The sequence below is a fragment of the Lepisma saccharinum genome, chromosome 6 (assembly GCF_977018435.1).
Source record: "Lepisma saccharinum chromosome 6, izLepSacc3.1, whole genome shotgun sequence".
Classification (NCBI taxonomy): Eukaryota; Metazoa; Arthropoda; class Insecta; order Zygentoma; family Lepismatidae; genus Lepisma; species Lepisma saccharinum.
Genome location: NC_139234.1, coordinates 37823911 through 37844199, shown reverse-complemented (window position 1 = coordinate 37844199; position 20289 = coordinate 37823911). Strand labels below are relative to the sequence as shown.

Here is a 20289-nt window from a genome sequence, read left to right as displayed (position 1 = left end):
CTCTCTCTCTCTCTCTCTCTCTCTCTCTCTCTCTCTCTCTCTCTCTCTCTCTCTCTCTCTCTCTCTCTCTCTCTCTCTCTCCTCTCTCTCTCTCTCTCTCTCTCTCTCTCTCTCTCTCTCTCTCTCTCTCTCTCTCTCTCTCTCTCTCTCTCTCTCTCTCTCTCTCTCTCTCTCTCTCTCTCTCTCCTCTCTCTCTCTCTCTCTCTCTCTCTCTCTCTCTCTCTCTCGAAAACAGTTTGTGATTCGCCCCTCTCGTTGATTTGCACGCAGCTGATGTGGAACCCATCGAACTTTGTGGTGAAACCCAGCACTTTGAGCCATCTTTTGACTGTTGTCCTGTGTACCTGGAAGGGGTCTGCTAATTCCGCTACCGTTGGCTTCTGGCTGTTTCTTATGGCTTGGTCAAGTGGTTGATCTTGACAGCTTCAGTCTCCTTCCTTGAATATTCGAAACCAGTGATTACATGTGCTATCGTCAACTGCATCTTTCCCATGCACATGCCGAACGTTGTGGCAGGTCACAGCCACATTACTGCCTTTACAGTACTCAAAAAGTAAACAATGTCCGATGAGTTTCCTTATCGGTCTCCATTTTACCCACACATTCCTCTGTCCACTAAGCTGCCTGTTGTTGATCTAAGGTTCCTCCGATTACGTGACCACAGATTGACACATCTGCGAGGTCGGTACACTGCTAAACGGTGATATCAAAACGGGTAGAACTTTTGCACGTACCTAATATTTTGACATTCGTGATATAATACAGATATTTTTAATAGTTTTATGCAATAATACTTGGTTATATTCCTTTCGTGTATTTCATAAATATCTATGTGGATGTGGCAACCCTGAAATTGAGCCTAACTCTACATGCAACCCACAAACGTCTTGTGTAAGTTGGGTTGCCTAGTTTAAAATGTCGCTGTCCAAGACTTTTGAGAGATGCTGTACAAAGAATGTTCTTTTAGTTCAGGAAGTATTTAGGTTCATCAACTCAAACATGTAACGTATGGTCCACAGGTAGCACCATGAGGTGGGATATGAGGAACCAAAGTGCAAAAACTGCACTGCATTGAGGAAGATAGGAAGTTTCAGTGTGAATTTGTTCTTTGTAGTGCAATGTACACCATACGAGAGAAAGCTGCTTGTCCTAAGGTGGCAGAAGACAAATCTATGATTCTGGTGTAAATGCAATTTAGATGCCAGTATCAAAATGATCCACTGCACGAAAACAATATCCATCGATGGTTCATGCAATTCCAGGAGATGAAACAGTGGGAATAATCCAACAGTCCTGCATTTGAAATCTACAAAAAATTGCTCCCATGCCATAGTAAACAAAATCCTTTCATTAGGCCAATGTTTGGCAATGAAAATAGATTATAATTAACCCCTTCAAAAAAATAAGGTAATAAAGAAAATCAATATTTGACAAATAGGCAAAAACACAGTGGGGTTGAAGATAAATTCTATCTCGGTGCACATGCAAATTACAAAAGTTTAGTGCTGGTACACTAGGTAATTGTGATAAAAATATGACCTATATGAATGAATAAACTTCATGTAAAACTTCTCTTGAAGGAGGAAAATAAAGTGGTCAAACAATCAAGCAATAATCACAGTGAATATATTCTCTTGGGCTATCGACAGGTGAGTTGTGGAAAATATTCCAAGCTTTCGAGAGCTAACGTCACTCTCATCTTCAGGATGGTGTTAGCTCTCGAAAGCTTGGAATATTTTCCACAACTTACCTGGTCGATAGCCCAAGAGAATCTATTCATCATTCGCCGCCAGGAAAGCTTCAAGTCTTACTTCAATAATCACAGTGGCATTATCATCGATTCATAATTAGTTTAACTGAAGGATATAAAACTTCATCATCAATGCAATGATCTTGTCATAGAAATAACAGAATTTCAAAACAATACATCAATAGATATAACCACTTGAGAAGCAATGACCTGAGCTACCATGAAGAGCATGAAAAACAAAACAATGATAATACAGGATTCCCACATAAACCCTAAGATTTTTCCTGAAATTTCCCTGCATTTTCCAGAATACTTGATTTCATACACAGTACACTATTATTTAAAATTTACAATGGCATCCTGCATTTCCCTTTGTAGTTATACCCTTCACACATTCCTTATTATTATTAGAAATGAGACAGGCTAATCAGAACTTTATCGATACTGACCAATGTAGGTTACAATATGTATCAGTTGGTAAATTACTGATAATTTTTATTGATCAAATATATTTATACATAGTCTGTAATTTTGTGCAAATTTTCACCATCTTATCATTTTAATGAATCTAAACATATAATTTGTGTCAGTTTTGTAAAGCAAAAATTCACATTCGTTTGTCCCTAATAATTATTATTACTTTCTGATAGCAATAACAAAACTAATGCAAGAATAAATTGGCATTAATGTGCATATAATTACAGGTTTATAGGGTGTTAAATAAATTTGGAAACTGTATACAGTGCACAAAATAAATGTTTCACACACATCATACATAGAAAATCTAAAGACTCTACATACAGGGTGTATCTAAATTCCCATTACACACTTTGAGGGCTTGTAGTGGGGACCAAAACGGTTAAGTTTTGCATAGGAACTCATATCAGGAACCGTACCGTTTGCCCGCTACAAGCAAAACACCACCACCACAACACACATTGAACACTCCCACTTCTGCTGCTTACTGTACGTTGTTTTTGCAAGAAGGGCTCGATGTGGCGACCATTGACTTCAACACAAACACCGTACCTACATATCATGTTCTGGTACACACAATCACCAACACCTGCTAGTCCAACATCCACCACTGCCATAACCGTGCCAGCATGTCTTCCTCTGATTCCACCGGGGTCTCATAAATCAGGCTCTTCATATGGCCCCACAGGAAATAATCGAGCAGTCAAATCCAGCGAACGTGTAGGCCAACGTACGTATACCCTGGTCATTGACACCGAAAATGTGTGACAGTTCAACGTGTGTTTGAGGTGGTGTTTTGCTTGTAGCGGGGAAACTGTATGTTTCCAGACATGAGTTCTTATGCAAAACTTAACCGTTTTGGTCCCCACTACAAGCCCTCAAAGTGTGTAATGAGAATTTAGATACACCCTGTATATTCACATTTTTACAAGTTTAAAAATGGACACAATATCAATTACATTGGTACAATTATGGGTAAAGTTACCAATAAACTGATACACCAATGTGTCTACATTGGTTAATACCAACAGACTACCAACTAATCTGACTTAACCCTAATTGAAATTAATTTGATGGGAAATCTTGCTTGAAGATTGTACAGGAATATGAATACATACCAGTTTTCCTGTGTTGCTGTCCACTTGAAACGGGAAACTGTATTCGAAGCTTTGCCTGTTCAGCAGTCTTCTCTTGTAATGTTTTCACTGGTAGTTGAACAGCATTCTATAAAGTAAAAATTTGTACCATTGTAAACCATGCACAGAAAGACGTAACAGCAGCATCCATCAGAAAATCTCTTGCACCTGTAACATCATTTCTATTGCTACAATATGCGCCAAACGATATTTCCAATCAGATGGATGTATAAATTTTGCTCATAACTTGTGAGAATTCTAAGGGAGTGAATTCCTACATGTCCACACACACTTGCTACAGTTGTATTCTACAACTGTTTACCAATACTGCAAGAAACAGAAAATAGAAAATTATGTAATATGATCATAATTTAATATAACTCACTGCTAAATGCATCAGTATATTAAAGTAGGATATGCAGCTTAGGATGTAGGACTCCAACTCAGTCACGCCTGAAATAAAGTTCTCCATAAAATCAGACATCCACCAATGAAACACCAGGATCTAGAGTAAACTAATCAAAGGACAGAGTCTATGCTTCGCTTATACTTGGTCTTCAATCAACATTCCCTGATGACAAGGGCCTCCTCGATGGCATAATAGTAACTTTGTTGCCTTGTAATCAAGGTTTCAAAAAACGGTGGAGGCACAGTGCACAGTTGTTCGGATCCCACTTTAAACTATAGGACCAGTCATGTCAGAGATGTCCAGCCTCCGGATGTCGGGCCTCTCGGCCTCCAGGAGCCTTGCAAGGGTGAGGCCAAGTTTGGAGGCTGAGGCCGTGAGAGGCCAGAGGCTAACCTTGGAAGCAGGGGCCCGGGTTTGAGTTCGGAGGCTGAGGACATGTGAGGCCAACCTTCAGCTGGGAGGCTGAGGCCATGTGAGGCCGAGTTGGAGTTCAGAGGCTGAGGCCGTGAGAGGCCAACTTTCAGCTTGGAGGTCCGGGGCAGTGACGATACCAGAGGGGGGACACTTCGCCCCCCTGTCTAACACCCCAACTGAAGTAAATTAAATATCACACAATAAGAGTGTTCATTTATAAGAGTATGACAATTTTCACCTTTTCTAAGTGGTGTATTCTGCATGATATCACTTTTCCTGCTTATAATACCAACTTGACTAACAAATATTAATTTGTTTTAGTGTATATATATATATATATATGTGTGTGTGTGTGTGACTTTCGTTCAAGATTCGAGTGCCGACCTGGCCATAAGCCATTTCTCATTCATTTATGTCCTGTAATCGTCGCGATTAACCTAAGTTTTAACCAGTTTTAAGAACTCAAAAAAAGCGTTGAATGTGGATGGTTTTAGAACATAACGAACATTCTGAGGACCACAAAACATCATCTGTAGTACAGGCAAATTATTCTAATCGTGGGTCATTAGTGACCATGTTAATTAGTAAAAGGCATTCAAAGTTGATTCAAGATTTGGTTGGTTGATTTGGTGTTTAAGTCCACTTTATGCACAGTAAGGCTAATCAGGACTGAACATAGAGTTTAAAGTCCCTCCACCGGGTATCTAACCCGGGACCAAAGGTGATCCAAGAAAAGACACACTACATGTCAGTTGTAGATGCATCGCGGTTTCTTAATATTCAGAGACTTGATTTTTGAGATGATGAGTGTGATGCAAACCTTAACAAAGTTAACTTCAAAATATGGGGATATTATTCGGAAATGTATTAAACTTGAACCTCAAAATGCAAATTACACTAAAAATTAGATTCAAAACAAATTAATCTGCATAATGTCCACACTTATTCTCAACAAAATAAGCCTTGAAGTGGAAGACGCAAAAGCATTCACACTGAAGTCAGATGAACCAAAAGATATTGCGAGAAAAGACAGATATTAGTACCTCGGGCAGGTAAAAGAACGCTATTTAGGATTTGCCACTCTTCAATCATTAGATGCAGGTTCGCTCTTTCTCGTACATATCAAAATCGAAGAACTCCATAGGTGCCTGTAATTGTGTAATACAAACATATGTTGGAGTGGTAGAGTGAGAGGTGCACCAGGGTCAAAATATTTCTTGATTTATGAGATAACTGTAACCTTTTTCAGATTTTTATTCCTGTGATAACATTTCCCCTGAAAGGTGAAACACAGATTTTGCCCAAAAGTCTTCAGCATTACGAATATGGAATGAAAGCACTCCAATTAATTGATTTCTTCAAAATCCTAGGAAAGTATCAATTGGCATTTCACAAGGTTCACACTCTAGTTGTATTCTCTGTAACAATTCTAGTTTCCAATGCAGCATGTGAAAGAACCTTTTCGTCTTTGAAACCTTTGAAAGACCTTGCTCAAAACAGGATGCTGGATGCCAGCTGCCTCATTTGCTGTCCTTGCTATTGAGAAGAAATGTCAAGTTCTGGACGTACCGAAGGTGGGCAATGTGTTCTCCAAAGCACATACAGCAGAATAGTCCTACAAGAGAATTGCACTTCAGTTGTTTTAAGAAACTCTTCGAAACATTTTCTTTTGTCATTTATATTATCTTATAACTTGAATATTTATATCAGTAGTTTCATCTCAAGAAAGAAGATGAATTATAAAATTATAAATGTCTTCCAATACTGAAATAGGCCACAAGAAACAACGCAACTTGCGACAGTTTCCACAAATAAAAAGAATAGAATTAATGCCTTTATTAAAGCGAATCATATGTAGATAAATTGAATCATATGGAGATAAACTCATAATCAAGAAGTAAATTTAGGCATTAAATGTCCGCTCTAAATTAAGCATAAACACAAAACATTGTACATGAATATAATAATAATAATAATTATATATATATATAGTTTTCGGACGTTTTAATGTGACTGCCCCTCAACAAAATGTTACCGCCCCCCTTCTGCCTCCCCCAGTCACTTTTCCCTGTGCCATCACTGGCCAGAGGCCAACCTTGAGCTTGGAGGCTGAGGCTGTGTGAGGCCAAGGCCGACCTTGAACTCCGAGGCTGAGGCAGACTTTGAGCTTGGAGGCTGAGGCAGTGTGAGGATGGGGCAGAGTTAGAATTCGGAGTCCATGTGAGGCTGGAGGCTGGGCCTCGCAGGCAAATCAAATGAACAGCTCTCCCTACATGATAGAGAATCCGATCTGCATCTCGGTTCCAATGGACTGTACTACGGGAATTATTAAGAAGTTCGGAAATTGTGAAACTCTCTTTGTCTTTCAGAAAGGAAGCCCGCCTTCTACCAGTTGTTGATATGAGCCATGCCAGAGGTGATTTTTGGCCTCGAGGGTAGGTTGCATTCCTTTATTTGGCATCTCGCTTGGCTCTCGGTGGCGTAGGGTGCAGTCTGTTCCTTTTTCTCTGTTTTACTTTTGTCAGATGTTATCTCGAGTCTATTCTGGAAAGAGAGTCCGTAACTTCTGGACTATCTAAAAACCACATCCAGAAATTGTAGTTGTTGTCGCATGCCTCCTGAAAAGGAAAGTATGCTCCTGTTCACCACCTCTGTTAGGAAACGCGAGAACAGCGGACTATACCTGAGGGGCTTATATTCTGAAAAAAAATTAAATATAGACACGTTCCATACATCGTAAAATTCTATGTTAAATCAAATGTGTGTAAAATGCAACTATCCTCCCGATTGCTACACACTACACCAGAGAGTGATGCAAAAGTTTGCCCACGCTGCTAACATGAAACTAGCACACACTCAGGGCTTGCTGGGTGTAAGGCACCAAATACTAAAGGTAAGGCTTGGAAATTATCAACAGAACTGTATAATTTAAATAGAATGATTTAATGACTTCAAAGGTATTGCAAGAGATAAAATGTCAGAAACTATTACATGACATACAGCTCACCCCTCAGGAGTGATCCCCAATGGAAGTGCAGTGACGTAGCGACAGGCAACTCCACTATTAGGGTTAGGGGAGTGCACCCTGAGTGAGAAACATATGTGGGCTCGCTGTAACCGATGCAGCGATACAAGTCATTTAGGGTTAACAGACATCCTCTTTTACCTGGGCTAATCCTCTTTTTCGAGTCCTAAAAATGTTCCGGGCAGATTTTTAGGAAAATTTGGAAATGTTCTCTTTTCTGTTATTTAATAATAATTGTTGATATTATATGAGTCTTCAATTTCAAAGTAAAGAAATACGACACTCTCAGTTGCAAGCACAAAGCCATGAAATTTTTTTTCCAACAAAGAAAAAATGTTGGACTTTTGCATCTCTTCTGTTGTCGCCACTCGTCGCGTAAAGTTTTGATTTCAAAGCATTTGTGATATCTACCTACCATGGCTCATGGTGAACAGCAAGTTTCTAACAATAGGTAAGAATATGCGATAAACCCCGGCTTTCTTTGATTTAAGTTTCACGACATCAGAATTCAGAAATTAACAATAGTTTTTAACTGCTGTTCTCTTAGTTGTTACATGTCAGTGGAGAAGTGAAGTTCTGTGAATCAGCGATCTGAACCATGCCGAAACTCAAATGTGATTTTAGTAATGACTTACCTTACAAAAACGGTTTCCTGACTTTAGGCCTCAAAGAAACAACTCAAAGGCAAAATGTAAATTTATTTTATTATTTTAAAGTAAGAGACAGAGTTTCACAATCGTATAATATTACGGGTATAGTGAATAATTATTAGAATATTCAGACATATGCCTATAATGAGGCCTATAATTAGTTATACGGAAACTGTGAAATTGTTTACAGGGGTGTGTGATCTATAAGCTCACCAAATGCCGGATATTCTTTTTAAAATTCTTTGAAATACAGTCTAAATAATGCACAGGATAAGCAATACAAAAGTGTTCTGGCCACTGAAAGAAAAGCAGCAAACTGTTGCTGCGGACACGCTCTGCATGATTGACGCAAATTAACTCCCACGCACTTCGAAAAGGATACTAGACCACAGCGGAAGGCTTTCTGCTACCCCTAAAATCTGCAAATGGACCGGTCCTTCACTTCACCCCCGCTCTTCTCGTGAGCGATGAGCTGTAGCGTGACTGAACATTAGATTACCTTAATTAAATAATACTGTTCTTAATTTACTAGCCGCCCAAAAGATAGCACGAAGTTGAAGTTCTATACATTTTCCTTTAGAACGTTAAATTACATAAATCGCCAAACTCTAAATTACAATACTCTTGGAGTTCAATTACAAAGAGGCCAACAGATGACACTAGGTTACAATTTACCTGATTAACTTGTTACACTGAACAGTATTATTAACGTTTACTAAAACACTAGGAACTTGAATTTAATTACACCTTAGTTTACCTCTAATTAAAACTGCTTGCCAAAATTTAGATATATTCATTGTATACTCCCTTAAAGCTTCTAACGTTAAATTAAGAAAATGAACGCCCATCGAACAATTAAAAACATGCCCCTGCAAAATTAAAAAAATATTTAACTCAGATTAAGGAGTGGTTTTTACAAAGCGACACTGTCCCGAAAAGGAGCGGGAACAGGCATCAAACCTAGAAAGAAAAAGGCCCAACAAGGCGACATGGCTAGGGAGCCGGCATAATGCCTGGGAGGACAGGGGCCATTCATTTGTTGTTCTTCTTTCTCTATTTATAAGGAAATATAGTTTTTCTTCTATGTATGTATTGCTTGCATTCTAGAATTATTTCTCTTGTAGTCTACATTTATTACAAACATAAAAACACAGTTTTGTTAAAAAGAAATTTGTTTGCATTCCATTCCACAAGGGATTCTCACGTAAAATTGCAAATTTTTTTAGAAGATTTAATTTCAAAATTTTTTTTAGATCACCAAGAAGTTTAGAATGTACATTTACTGAATACAAAATGGGAAACCACAGGAATATATAATATAAGTTGTTCATGTTCAAAGGATTATGTAGGACAAACAGCAAGGAAATTGGCAAAAAGATCACACGAACACGATTTAGACATTATAAATCTAAACCCAAGAACAGGTTTGTCAGCTCACATCATCCAAGAGAAGCATTTGATTAAAAAGAGAAGGGTTAAAAAAGAGTAATGGGTAACATAGATATGAATGTCTGGAAAGCTTCGTTCTTTGCAGAAGAACACTGGAATAAATTAAATAATGAAAATGGTAACATAGACCCACTATGGAGTTTTCTTTTTCATAAGTGGAGTAAGATACCATCTTTAAAATTTAATGTAACAAAAACATCATGAAACTCTGTGAAAGCAATGATGATTTTGAATTGCCTGATGATATTTTGGATTCATAATATTTTTCAATAAAAATAATGTGATCAAAATTTTTATCTGAAATAAAAATAAAACAGACTGCTTGTTTCTTCACAGTTATGTTGCTATATTACAACAATGTAACATCAACAACATCCATTGTATAACGGATTCCCTTTTCATTTAAAAAATTCTTAACCATTGTTATAACTGTATCTTTAATCAAACTAAAAATAAATGTCTGATGAAGGAAGCATGTGTTCTCCTGAAACGACACCACAACGAAAAACTGTGTTTTTATGCTTGTAATAACTGTAGACTACAAGAGAAATAAGGAAACATAGGATGGGTCCGATGGAGCAACACAACTGGAGATCATCAGACCCAAAGGTTAGATCCGACAGAGCATCTCGGCCAAGGCCGGCATCAGATCTCAGGAGTAAGGATGGGTCCGAAAATCAGACTCAGATCTGGAGCCGGGATCAGACCTCAGGGAAAGGTCCGACTGTGCATCTCAGCCAAGGGCCGGCATCAGACCCAGGGAGGTTTTGGGGAGAGGAGAGACTCTTTCACTAGCTGCTGTCAACTCACCAACTAACTTCCACGGCTCGTGCTCACTGCTTACATATACTCGGATTACAAGGAAACATTAAGAAAATTTATATTTTGGCCATAAGGCTAAGAACTAAAATCGAACACCTTTAAGCACATTTACTTAACCCACCAATTAAACCGTTATAAAGAAACACCAAAAGGTTCAGCTTGTGTTATTACATAACGAGTATGTGATCCTAACGACCAAAACAAAATTTTAACCTTAGCTCCATGCCGGGTATGTTACACCCGATTATTAATATTGTATAATCATTAGCTCCTTCTCTTAACACACACAGGATTTCTCATGAGCTGTAGAAAAAATTGGCCAACTTTGGCCCAGTTCAGACCTTGTTTCAGAGAGTGTCGAAAAACATAACATTTTATCTTCTGTGATGTAGCCAAGCACTACAGGATATGCCAAGGATATGTTTTGTGTCAAACACCACAGATGCACAATACCAGGGTGCTACTTGCCGGGAATTCAGCGTGACTTTTTCTCCATAGATGTGAAAATGTGCAACTTTTATTAATCCAAATCCTATTGAATTTACACATATTTATTAATGGCCTGAGGCAAGTTTTTCACAGTTTAGATTTTATTACTATCGAAGAAGAAGAAGAAGAAAAGAAAGCTGTGTGGAAAATAAAACTAATTTTTTCTCAATCCATTGACTTTGTTAGTGCCCTTTGCAGAACAATCTATCTGATAGACAGAAGATTACTGCAAGATAAAATATCTTGCTCCCTTGTAATCAAGGAGTCCCAGGTGAAAGCCGGTGGAGGAACATAGTGGTTCAGATCCCACTTTAAACTGTAGATCCAGTCTCGATTAGCCTCCCTGTGCATAAAGTGGACTTAAAACATCAACTCAATCAATCGATCAACCAAAATATCTTGCAAATATCTTGAAGTTCATTGGGTAAATTTAAGTTTGAAATTCTGATACACTGAACAATTTTTCCTAGATTAATATATTCCGTAACATTTGAGACATGTTTGTAGATGTATTTCGCGTCCGAGTATGTGAAATGGCAAACGTAAACTCCGCACCTTAAATTAAATATTTTAAGTATGTATACCGTACAATTGATTTGAATTAGAATTTTTGGATACATTGGAATCGCACAGACCCTTTACATTGTTAACATATTTGTGTGTATGGTGAGAGACGGTAATACGTAAGGTTGAAATGGAGAAAACATTTGCTTGTACCCTTGCATTTATGGAAAGTTCGCTTTGAAAACCGGGAATTATACTTGAATTTTACCATAGCTCTAGAGTGGCCACCCTGACACACAACAATATTTTTCATGTTATCCAGTCAAACCCCATCTTTTATCTGTGAGGATCATCTTGTATGCTGAAAATGATCTTTCAACAAAAATATGGTGAGTGATGCAAATATGAATGCTGGAACTACTTTTCAAGGGGTGATTGCCACAAAGCACCGAACTGGAGCGAAAGTGAACAAGACCGCATAGATCAGAAGTTTGCACTTTGGACTGTGCCGGCAACAGTAGCGAGACATTTTGCTTCCTTCAGAGCTTTAAAAAAACATCATGGACTTGGATGGAGGGAAATCGACACAGTATCAACACATTAGTCATTGAAGTTTTCCCGTGCCAAACCGAGCAAATACCTCTGTGCAAGGTGGATTGATTTACATCAGGTTGATTTTAATTGAGATTTAAATCACTTTAAATAAATAATGTATAGTATAATGTACATAAGGATTTTGTAGATATTATAATCACTTTTGTTGAAAGTACATTAAACTCGTAATCATTTAATGGTGTTTATTAGGCTCTAAGAAAGGAAAATAAAGGAAACAAAATATATGTACTTATGGGGTGAAGCTCATATGAAAGAAAATGTAAACACACTTACATTTCTCTTGATTTAAAATTCAATAATTTTTATAGGCACAAGTAGCAACCATTTTGTGCAAAAAAAAATTAGACAAAATACTAATAGTGACATTATCATTGAACTGTAAATAAAACATGGCAGCTCATATTTTTCAAACTCTCATTAAAAATTGCCAAAATCCAATTACAAAGACTATAAAAATATTTGAGTTAATACAGCGTTATTCAAAAAGAATGGTACAAAAATCAGGTTAATTTATTTTTAAGTGAAAAGAGATATACAAGCAATTCTGGTGAGAAAGAAGAAAGGAAGGTTGTAAATTTATAGCCTGTGGTTGTAGTTGACGTAAAATCCACTAGAGGCCCTACTTGTTGTTGACAGCTAAAATGGCAACAACGAAGGTAGAGCAAGCATATTGCATAATGGAATTTGCACGAACAGTTGTTACAGTTCAGAGACACTTCTTTTTATGGGGGTTTGTGAAAGACACTGTGTACGTTCCTCCATTACCACAGGACCTGGGTAATTTAAAGCAGCGCATCTCTCATGCAGTGGAGCTGATAACCGAGGATATGTTGGAATGCGTCTGGCAAGAAATGGATTATAGTTTTGACATCTGCCGTGTTACCCAGGGTGCTCATATCCAACATTTGTAATTGTCCAGGTAAATTTACAACCTTCCTCTTCTTTCCCACCAGAATTGCTTTTGTATCTCTTTTCACTTAAAAATAAATTAACTTTACTTTTGTACCATTCTTTTTGAATAACCCTGTATTTTAAGTTACAATTGTAGAGTACATCCAGAATGTTTTACTTTCACTGGAAGAAAAGTTACTGAAATTATGTATTATAGTTTCATTAACACACATTTCGATAGTAGGTTCATATATACAGTATCATAAACACAAAAATGTATATTCATCGTACATTAATGTTGTACTTGCTTTAATCAAACTGTTCAAATATTTTACATGGCCGTTTACTAGAAAAAGCCTTTCATAAAAAAACATGTATTATATATGTATAGTGTTAAAAACCATACAAGCAATTTAAAGGGTGTTTCTTTTTTTAAAAAAAAATTGATTTAAATAAAAAAATCATCAATAATGACTTTTTTTAATAAAAATCATGATTTTTATCCACCCTACCTCTGAGTGACATAAAATCCTGAAAAATTTTCAAAAAATATATATACTTAAATAAAAGGTTTGAGTTAGGAGCATTATCCTAAAATTGGTTCTAGCAAGCAAAATAGGTTATTTTAGGCACTATGAAACTTCATCAGTTGTTGCATCTTTTAATGAAACGCTGGCGTAACTTGTTATTTCTCATTTGCCTGCAAAGGAAAAAAATTGGTTAAAAACCTAAAATCCGTCATTTCATCTGATGTGATGAAATTGATGAAGAGCTATTCGCAAAGAACACTCATGCCCAGGCTAGGATTCGAACCCAGGACCCCTGGCAGCGTAGCACGGTGTGCTAACCACTCCGAACACATGGACAAGAAAGAAGTTTTTAGCAGTTGTACTTTCTAGGTAATAAGTTCCGTTATTTTTATCATGATACTAGTCATTCGATATATTTTGATAGCAGTGTTATCATCAGTGATTTCTTATTACTAGATTTTGAGAATGATAAGTTTATTGTGTGTAAGTAGCCGAACAATTCAAATTTGATATGCGAGTATTTCAATTAGGGCTTTACCCAATGAAATTAGGATGCTGTGTTTACAACTATACAGAATTGATTGATTTGGTGTTTTAAGTCCATTTTATGCACAGAAAGGCTAATCGGAACTAGACCTACAGTTTACAGTGGGATCCGAACCACTGTGTGCCTCACCCGGGTATCGAACCTGGGACCCCTTGATACTGACCCTCGTGGGGGGAGTGGTTAACACTGCATTCGAATTCCAACCTGGGCATTGGTGTTCTTTCTGAGTGACTCTTTATCAATTTTATCATATCATCACCCATCATCATCTTCGCAATTAGCCAGAAGTGGCAGAAAAGCGAAGTAAAATAAATCAATCAAATCTAGAAAATCAAGTCTAGGTATTCGTCATTAAGATAATATAATTCTTCGATAATAATTTGAATGGTGGAAAACTGTATGTTCTGTATATCCTCAATATGGAATGTAGATATCTAAGCATAATTTTATCTGTGTATCTGACATTTGGATTATCCATATGCTGTTACTATGGATATTTAGACATCCATCAATCAAATTATCTGGATATCTGTCAACTGTATATTTCCTTGTCACCAAACATACACCGTGGAGAATGTTAAATTCCAGCTCAACGGTCTCTCAGCAGAAAAGCAGTGAACCTCTTAAAGGATTGTATCTCAGACTCGCAGCTATAATAATAGATCACGTATCTTAGGCTACGAAAAATATCCAGTTTCCTAGCATGCTGTAGTGAGACAATGGAGAAAACATGGAATCTGTGTAACAAATCCAAAATATCCACACACAGGACACTTTTACTCACATAAGCAAACAGTAAGAACATGATTCAAACAGATTACAATAATTATATATTGTAAAATGACAGCCTTGATGGAGTGGTTACCAGAGTGTGCTATGATGCTTGGGTCCCAGGTTCAAATTTCGGCATAGGAATGGGTATTCTTTGTGTCAATTCATAAATTTCGTCATATCATCACTTAGGGTGACCACTCTACGACCATGATCAAATTTCAAGCAAAATTCCCAGTTTTTAAGGCAAGTCTTCCAAAAAATTAAGTATACAAGCAGATGTTTCCTCTCGTTCAACCTTACCGCTTCACACCAGCTACGCACACACACACACACCTGTGTGATTCCAATGTATCCAATAATTCTAATTCAACTCAATTAAACGGCATATATTATTTATAGTATTACATTTAAGGTGCGGAGTTTACATTCATCATTTCACATCCTCAGACTCGAAATACACAAGATACGGGATATACTAATCTATGAAAAATTGTTAATTGTATAAGAATTTCAAACTCAATTTTAACTAATGAACTTCAAGATATCTTGTAGTAATCTTCCAGACTGTCAGATAAATTGTTCTGCTAAGGATACTAACAAAGTAAATGGATTGAGAGAATTCTGTTTTATTTTTCTCTTCCTTCCTAGATTAAATAAAAGCTATACTGTGAAAAATTTGCCTCAGGGCATTTACAAATATGTAAAAATTCAATGGGATACATTGCAATTTTTCACGTATGAGGAGAAAAATTCGCGCTGAATGCCAGGAAGGTATCCACCCTGTCACTCCTCCTCATCTTTGTGATTAATTAGATAAAAATAGTGGCAGAAAAGTGAAGTATATTACACCAAATCTATCAATCAAGAATACCAAAAAGTTCTGGATGCTAAAAATACAAACCGGTATCATGACCATATTCCTGCTCTAGTTTGCTGGAGCGGTACATCTGCGTCAAATCTACGAATTTACAAAGAATACCACCAACTCACTACTCGCACCATTCCTGACACCCTCTTTAAGATAACATAGAAGTCCACAAATAAATTCTCCCAAGTACTAAAGCTACCACTCCCAATAATATTCCTACGACATTTCAGATGCAAATCTTTATATCTTGAACACTGGTGATGGGACTTGAAACCAAATTCTCAAAAATCAGTTGCCACACGGCATACTCCCAAATCAAATTTTACACCACAAATCTATAAACTAGCAGAATACATAGTTAGTTCAGAAACACAAAAAAAAAATTACAAATCTTAGTGTCATTTCGCCACTAAACTGATCTTCAATCACACCATATGGATTGTGTCACTTCTAAAGCCGTGAAAATTATTGATATTCTTTAGGGAGATTTCAGACCAAAGTGGCAAACAACACATGTCTCTTGAATTCCGACCCTTAGACATAGGAATGTTCAGCCTCCACAAGACCTATGAGTCAGAGGTCGTGTGAGGCTGACCTTAAGCTTGGAGGCTGAGGTCGTGTGAAGCCAAGATGGAGTTTGGAGGCTGACCTTAAGCTTGGAGGCTGATGCCAAGTGAGGCCGTAGGCTGAGGTCGTGCCAAAGTCAAATGTGCATCTCTGGTCATGATTAGCCTATCTGTGCAAAGCATACACAGTCAGCTCTAGATTCTATGAGCCCCCATATAACAACCCTCTCGACTTAAGAAACAATCCTTTTCCCGGGAACCATGAAAAATTTGGAAAAAAAAATTGAAAAATTGAAGGAAATCTGCCGGAAAATAAGTTTCTTGCACTCATTTTATTCGCTGTGTAGCCATTCTCTTCACAAGCACCCTACTGCTCGCAAGTGGATCTGATATAAAAATAGACACCATTACATCACCCTTGAGTGACATTCAATAGCACTTGACCTTTGCCTTCCCCTCCCCCAAGCTTGTCAATGTTACGTGACGGCCGCTACTTACGTGCCAGGCTTGTTTTGCCAATGTGATTTCGCTTGCTCTTGGATACGCTACCTTCTCTTTGTGCTTGTGCTATTACGACTTGGATTTGTGCATTGTGTTTGGCATTTCGATTTTTGATTTCTCTTTGTTTTGATTATGGCTTGTTGACGACTTACACTTTTTTATATTTCGATTTGTTTGCATTTTTTGATTTGATTTGATTTTTTGAACGGTTTTTGATGACCCAAGCTATTTATTACGGAATTGTGTTTTAGATATCAAAATGAAGGGGATCCTTATTTACTCTCACGTTAATCTTTTTTTTCCTTTTTTTAAACTGTCTCTGCGTCCATTCCTACATTGGTCATTGTGTGATAATATAGATGGACGAGAGTTCCAGTCACCATGCGTCTGTATTTTGAAACATTCCTGCAATCTTATCTTGCATTTCTTGTTTGGCACTGGTGAATATTTCCAAGGTGGCGCATTCAGTGATGAAAGACCTTGACCAGCCATGCACATTGACAAAGAATGCAAGTTCAGCTGGCCTTTCGGGCTGCTTTCTCAGAGTTGTCAGCAGATCTTAGGACAAAAACAAGTCAAAAATCCTATCTTATCAGCTGGGGAATGAGAAGAACTTCAGATTAAAGGGTACTTCATATTAACCAATATCGTATTAATGAGGTTTTCCTGTAATAGCACACAACCTTAGGGGAATTGGCAAGAACAGACAGAAAAAAAAACACATACTAACGAGAGAAAACTTATTAAAAAAAAAGGCCTAAGCTCAATTTTAAGGATCAAAATTGGTGCAAATTCCAATAATGACCCCTTCAAAATAACTACCCTTTTCCCGGGAACGGTGAAAGGTCATAGTATCGAGAGTTGACTGTACACATCTAACTATGCCAGCAGTAATATTGCAAGAGTAAAGATGTTTTTCCATGAATGGTACTTACCCGAATATTCATAACAATATTCCCTGGTTTTTCTTTAATTTGAAAAGGATGGTGTATAAAGGGTTGATCAGGATCCTCACTGTCCTTTTTGGTTTCATCCTCACTTGAGCATTCACCTAGGGCTTCCTTTTGTGAAAGCTGTTTGCAGAAGTCTGTAAAGAGGGGAAAAAACATATTTAAAGAATACAGTTAAAAACTTAATTTAAGTTCCTACGTTTTACAGTTTTTCTCATTATACATTCAATCTACATGATCCCAAAATAGTAAGAAAATCTTCCAGATTTTACATTCTAAGATTTACCTTGGGCCCCAAAAAACAAAGTTGAGGTTCTACTGTATTTAGATTTCTACCACTTAAAATACTAAATACAAGCTATGGATGGACCAATATAATATTTTTGCTGATATTGAAGAAGTACAGACATAAAATTTATTCATACTGATAAATAATAACCAAATGGCAGACATATCGCACAAAATTTCAGATTATATCGTATCATGCTGAAGACATAAGACTCGAATCCGGGACCCCGGGCACCATAGTCCAATAGTCTAATTATTTTATAAAAAGGACCCCGAGTATGAAAGAAGCTGCAAAGAGCTTCTTTCAAAGCAAATGCCACCTGCGATCTTCAGCGGATGTAAAAATCCGCTGATACGAAGTCTTCCGGAACCGCAGAAAAGATACTGCAAACACAGCTTTACGCTGAAAGCACCGTTATTGAGAGACACGTTCTCTAAACGGCCGATGTTCGAATTTCGTTTAAATAGCTCGGGAGAATATTTCTTCAAACAGTCAATATCTAAAATCTATCGTGTGCACAGTCGGTGTGTCGGAATTATACAAGTTGTTGAACTAAGAAAGTTATGGGGTGAATAGTTGTTGCCTCCGACTTACAAGTCGGATTACCGAACGTTACAAAAGGAGTTACAGCGAGGAGTAGTACACTATCGGAAAGGAGTTTTATTTCAGGAGAGTTCATCAGAGTTTCATCAACGAACCAGCGAGTCGATAGTCACTTCGAGATTTACAGGTAACAAACGTTCCTCTATCCTTATTTTTCATTCTCACACACACCTGCCAGACCAGTCAATTGTAGTGTTTAAAGTTAATCGTGAGTGTTGTTCTTATTTCACGGGGCTAGCCCCCTTGCTTGGTTAAGTGTAGACGTAGCTCTTCAGAGCTATATCCCCTCTTACGATACACCTCTCGCAGCCAATTAACTTCGAATATCAGGCTTCACATAGCCTATCTACGATCCCTTAATCTGAAACAATCGGGTGTTTGTACATGGTGGAGGTGCGGGGCTTTTTCTTTCATTCATTTCATCAGATTAAATTTATTGGCAATTTTATCAGTACACCAAGTCATTGATATGCCCATGTTCCATAACTTATTGAAAATTTCCAATATCAGAAGATACAGATGAAGTAACAGTCTCACATAAACACAACAAACCTTTGATAATTACCAGTAGATTAATTAAAATATTATTAAGAGTAGCGTACAAGTATCAATATATATTCAAAAAAATGGTAAAAAAATAATTGAATGATTGTATTAGGTTATTTTACGTCACTTCTCTGCTAATCACGATGAGGATGAGTGACGATATAATGAAATTGATGAAAGAACACCCATGCCCAGGCTGAGATTCGAACTCGAGACCCCCTGGCATCATAGTATATAGTATACTGTGCTAAGCCCCCTGGCACAGAGGTTGCTTAAAGAAATAATCATAATTATATCTTACTGTAAAATGTCATCCTTATGATTACCAAACTTTAAATAACCATAAATATCACATAGAATGGAATAAATTACCTGTCAACTCCTCTACACTTTTCCCACCAGCCTTCAGAGACAGTAACTTATCTTGTCCCACAGCCATGGGCAGATTTCCTTGCTTCATCATGTTCATGGCATTCTTTCGCGCAATTTCCAGCAATTTTTTCTTGTCAATTTTTTCTCTAAGGTCGTGCACTATTGACGGTGATCTTGATCTGAAAACAATAAGAAAATGTTATTTGACACAAATCCCTTTAATGTACATAAAGAATTTTTGCATTTTTCTTATTTTTACATTGCTCTTTTGGCTACTTGTGAAGATGAAGGTGAATGATGATAAGATGAAATTAAGGAAGGAACTATCATAAATTAACACTCATAATAGCAAGTGTAACACCCAAGGTGGTCTGTCTCCATGGCCATGAGTACAGAAGGTTGTTCGGGATCTCTGGTGACGATTTTGAAAGCCGCTGGCGGCGCTGTTATCAACGTCAGTCCCTCCAAACGGTGCATGCTGAGTTACGTCAGTACCGAGAACGCGTGTGCAGAGAGTTGTGCCATTTACCTACAACGATGCCGAAGAAAATTGAACCATACTGGGAGGGCTACATAACAGCCCTTTCCGATGCTAAATATAGCTATTCGGCATTCAAAGGAATGTGCAAGAAGCGTGGTTTTGTGATATCGAAGAACGGGATCGGTGCAGTATTGAACAAAAAAGGCAAAGGCCGACTGGCTTAATTCCACAGGGGAAGAAGCAGGCAAATCCACAAGGAGCTACGAGTCATACACCGGACATAGTGAGAAAAGTGAAGGCCCTTGTGTCAGGTGGTAACCCTGCCCCCCAAAGGAGTATCGCACGTAAGTTGGGAATGTCTGTGTCAACAGTGAACACCATAATCAAGAAGGACCGGCGACTAGAAATGCAGCATAAGCAGCAAGTTCACAAGATGTTGCCTCGTCACACTGCGGAACGTCGCACGAACGCTAGAAAGCTCTATGAGACCTATCTTGCAGGGGAGAGATGGAAAAATGTGGTGACATTAGATGAAGCATATGTCTACCTTAGTGACTGTCACAAACCCCGCGCGATTTACTACTGCCCTCGTGAGAAAAACAATTATCAAACATTGTATAGAGAATGCCAG

At 37.7% G+C, this 20289-nt stretch overlaps 1 protein-coding gene across 3 annotated transcripts in view; it reads right to left on the bottom strand.

Annotated features, from left to right (window-relative positions):
* The window catches only part of LOC145988701 (uncharacterized), a 95212-nt gene that overhangs the window by 40432 nt on the left and 34491 nt on the right, over positions 1-20289 (bottom strand). For all 3 annotated transcript variants that reach the window (XM_083123788.1, XM_083123790.1, XM_083123789.1), the window contains exons 6-8: positions 19178-19356; positions 17353-17504; positions 3346-3451 (exon numbers count right to left, since the gene is read on the bottom strand). In XM_083123788.1, coding sequence (XP_082979914.1) covers positions 3346-3451; positions 17353-17504; positions 19178-19356 — 437 coding nt within the window. The remainder of the gene's footprint in view (positions 1-3345; positions 3452-17352; positions 17505-19177; positions 19357-20289) is intronic.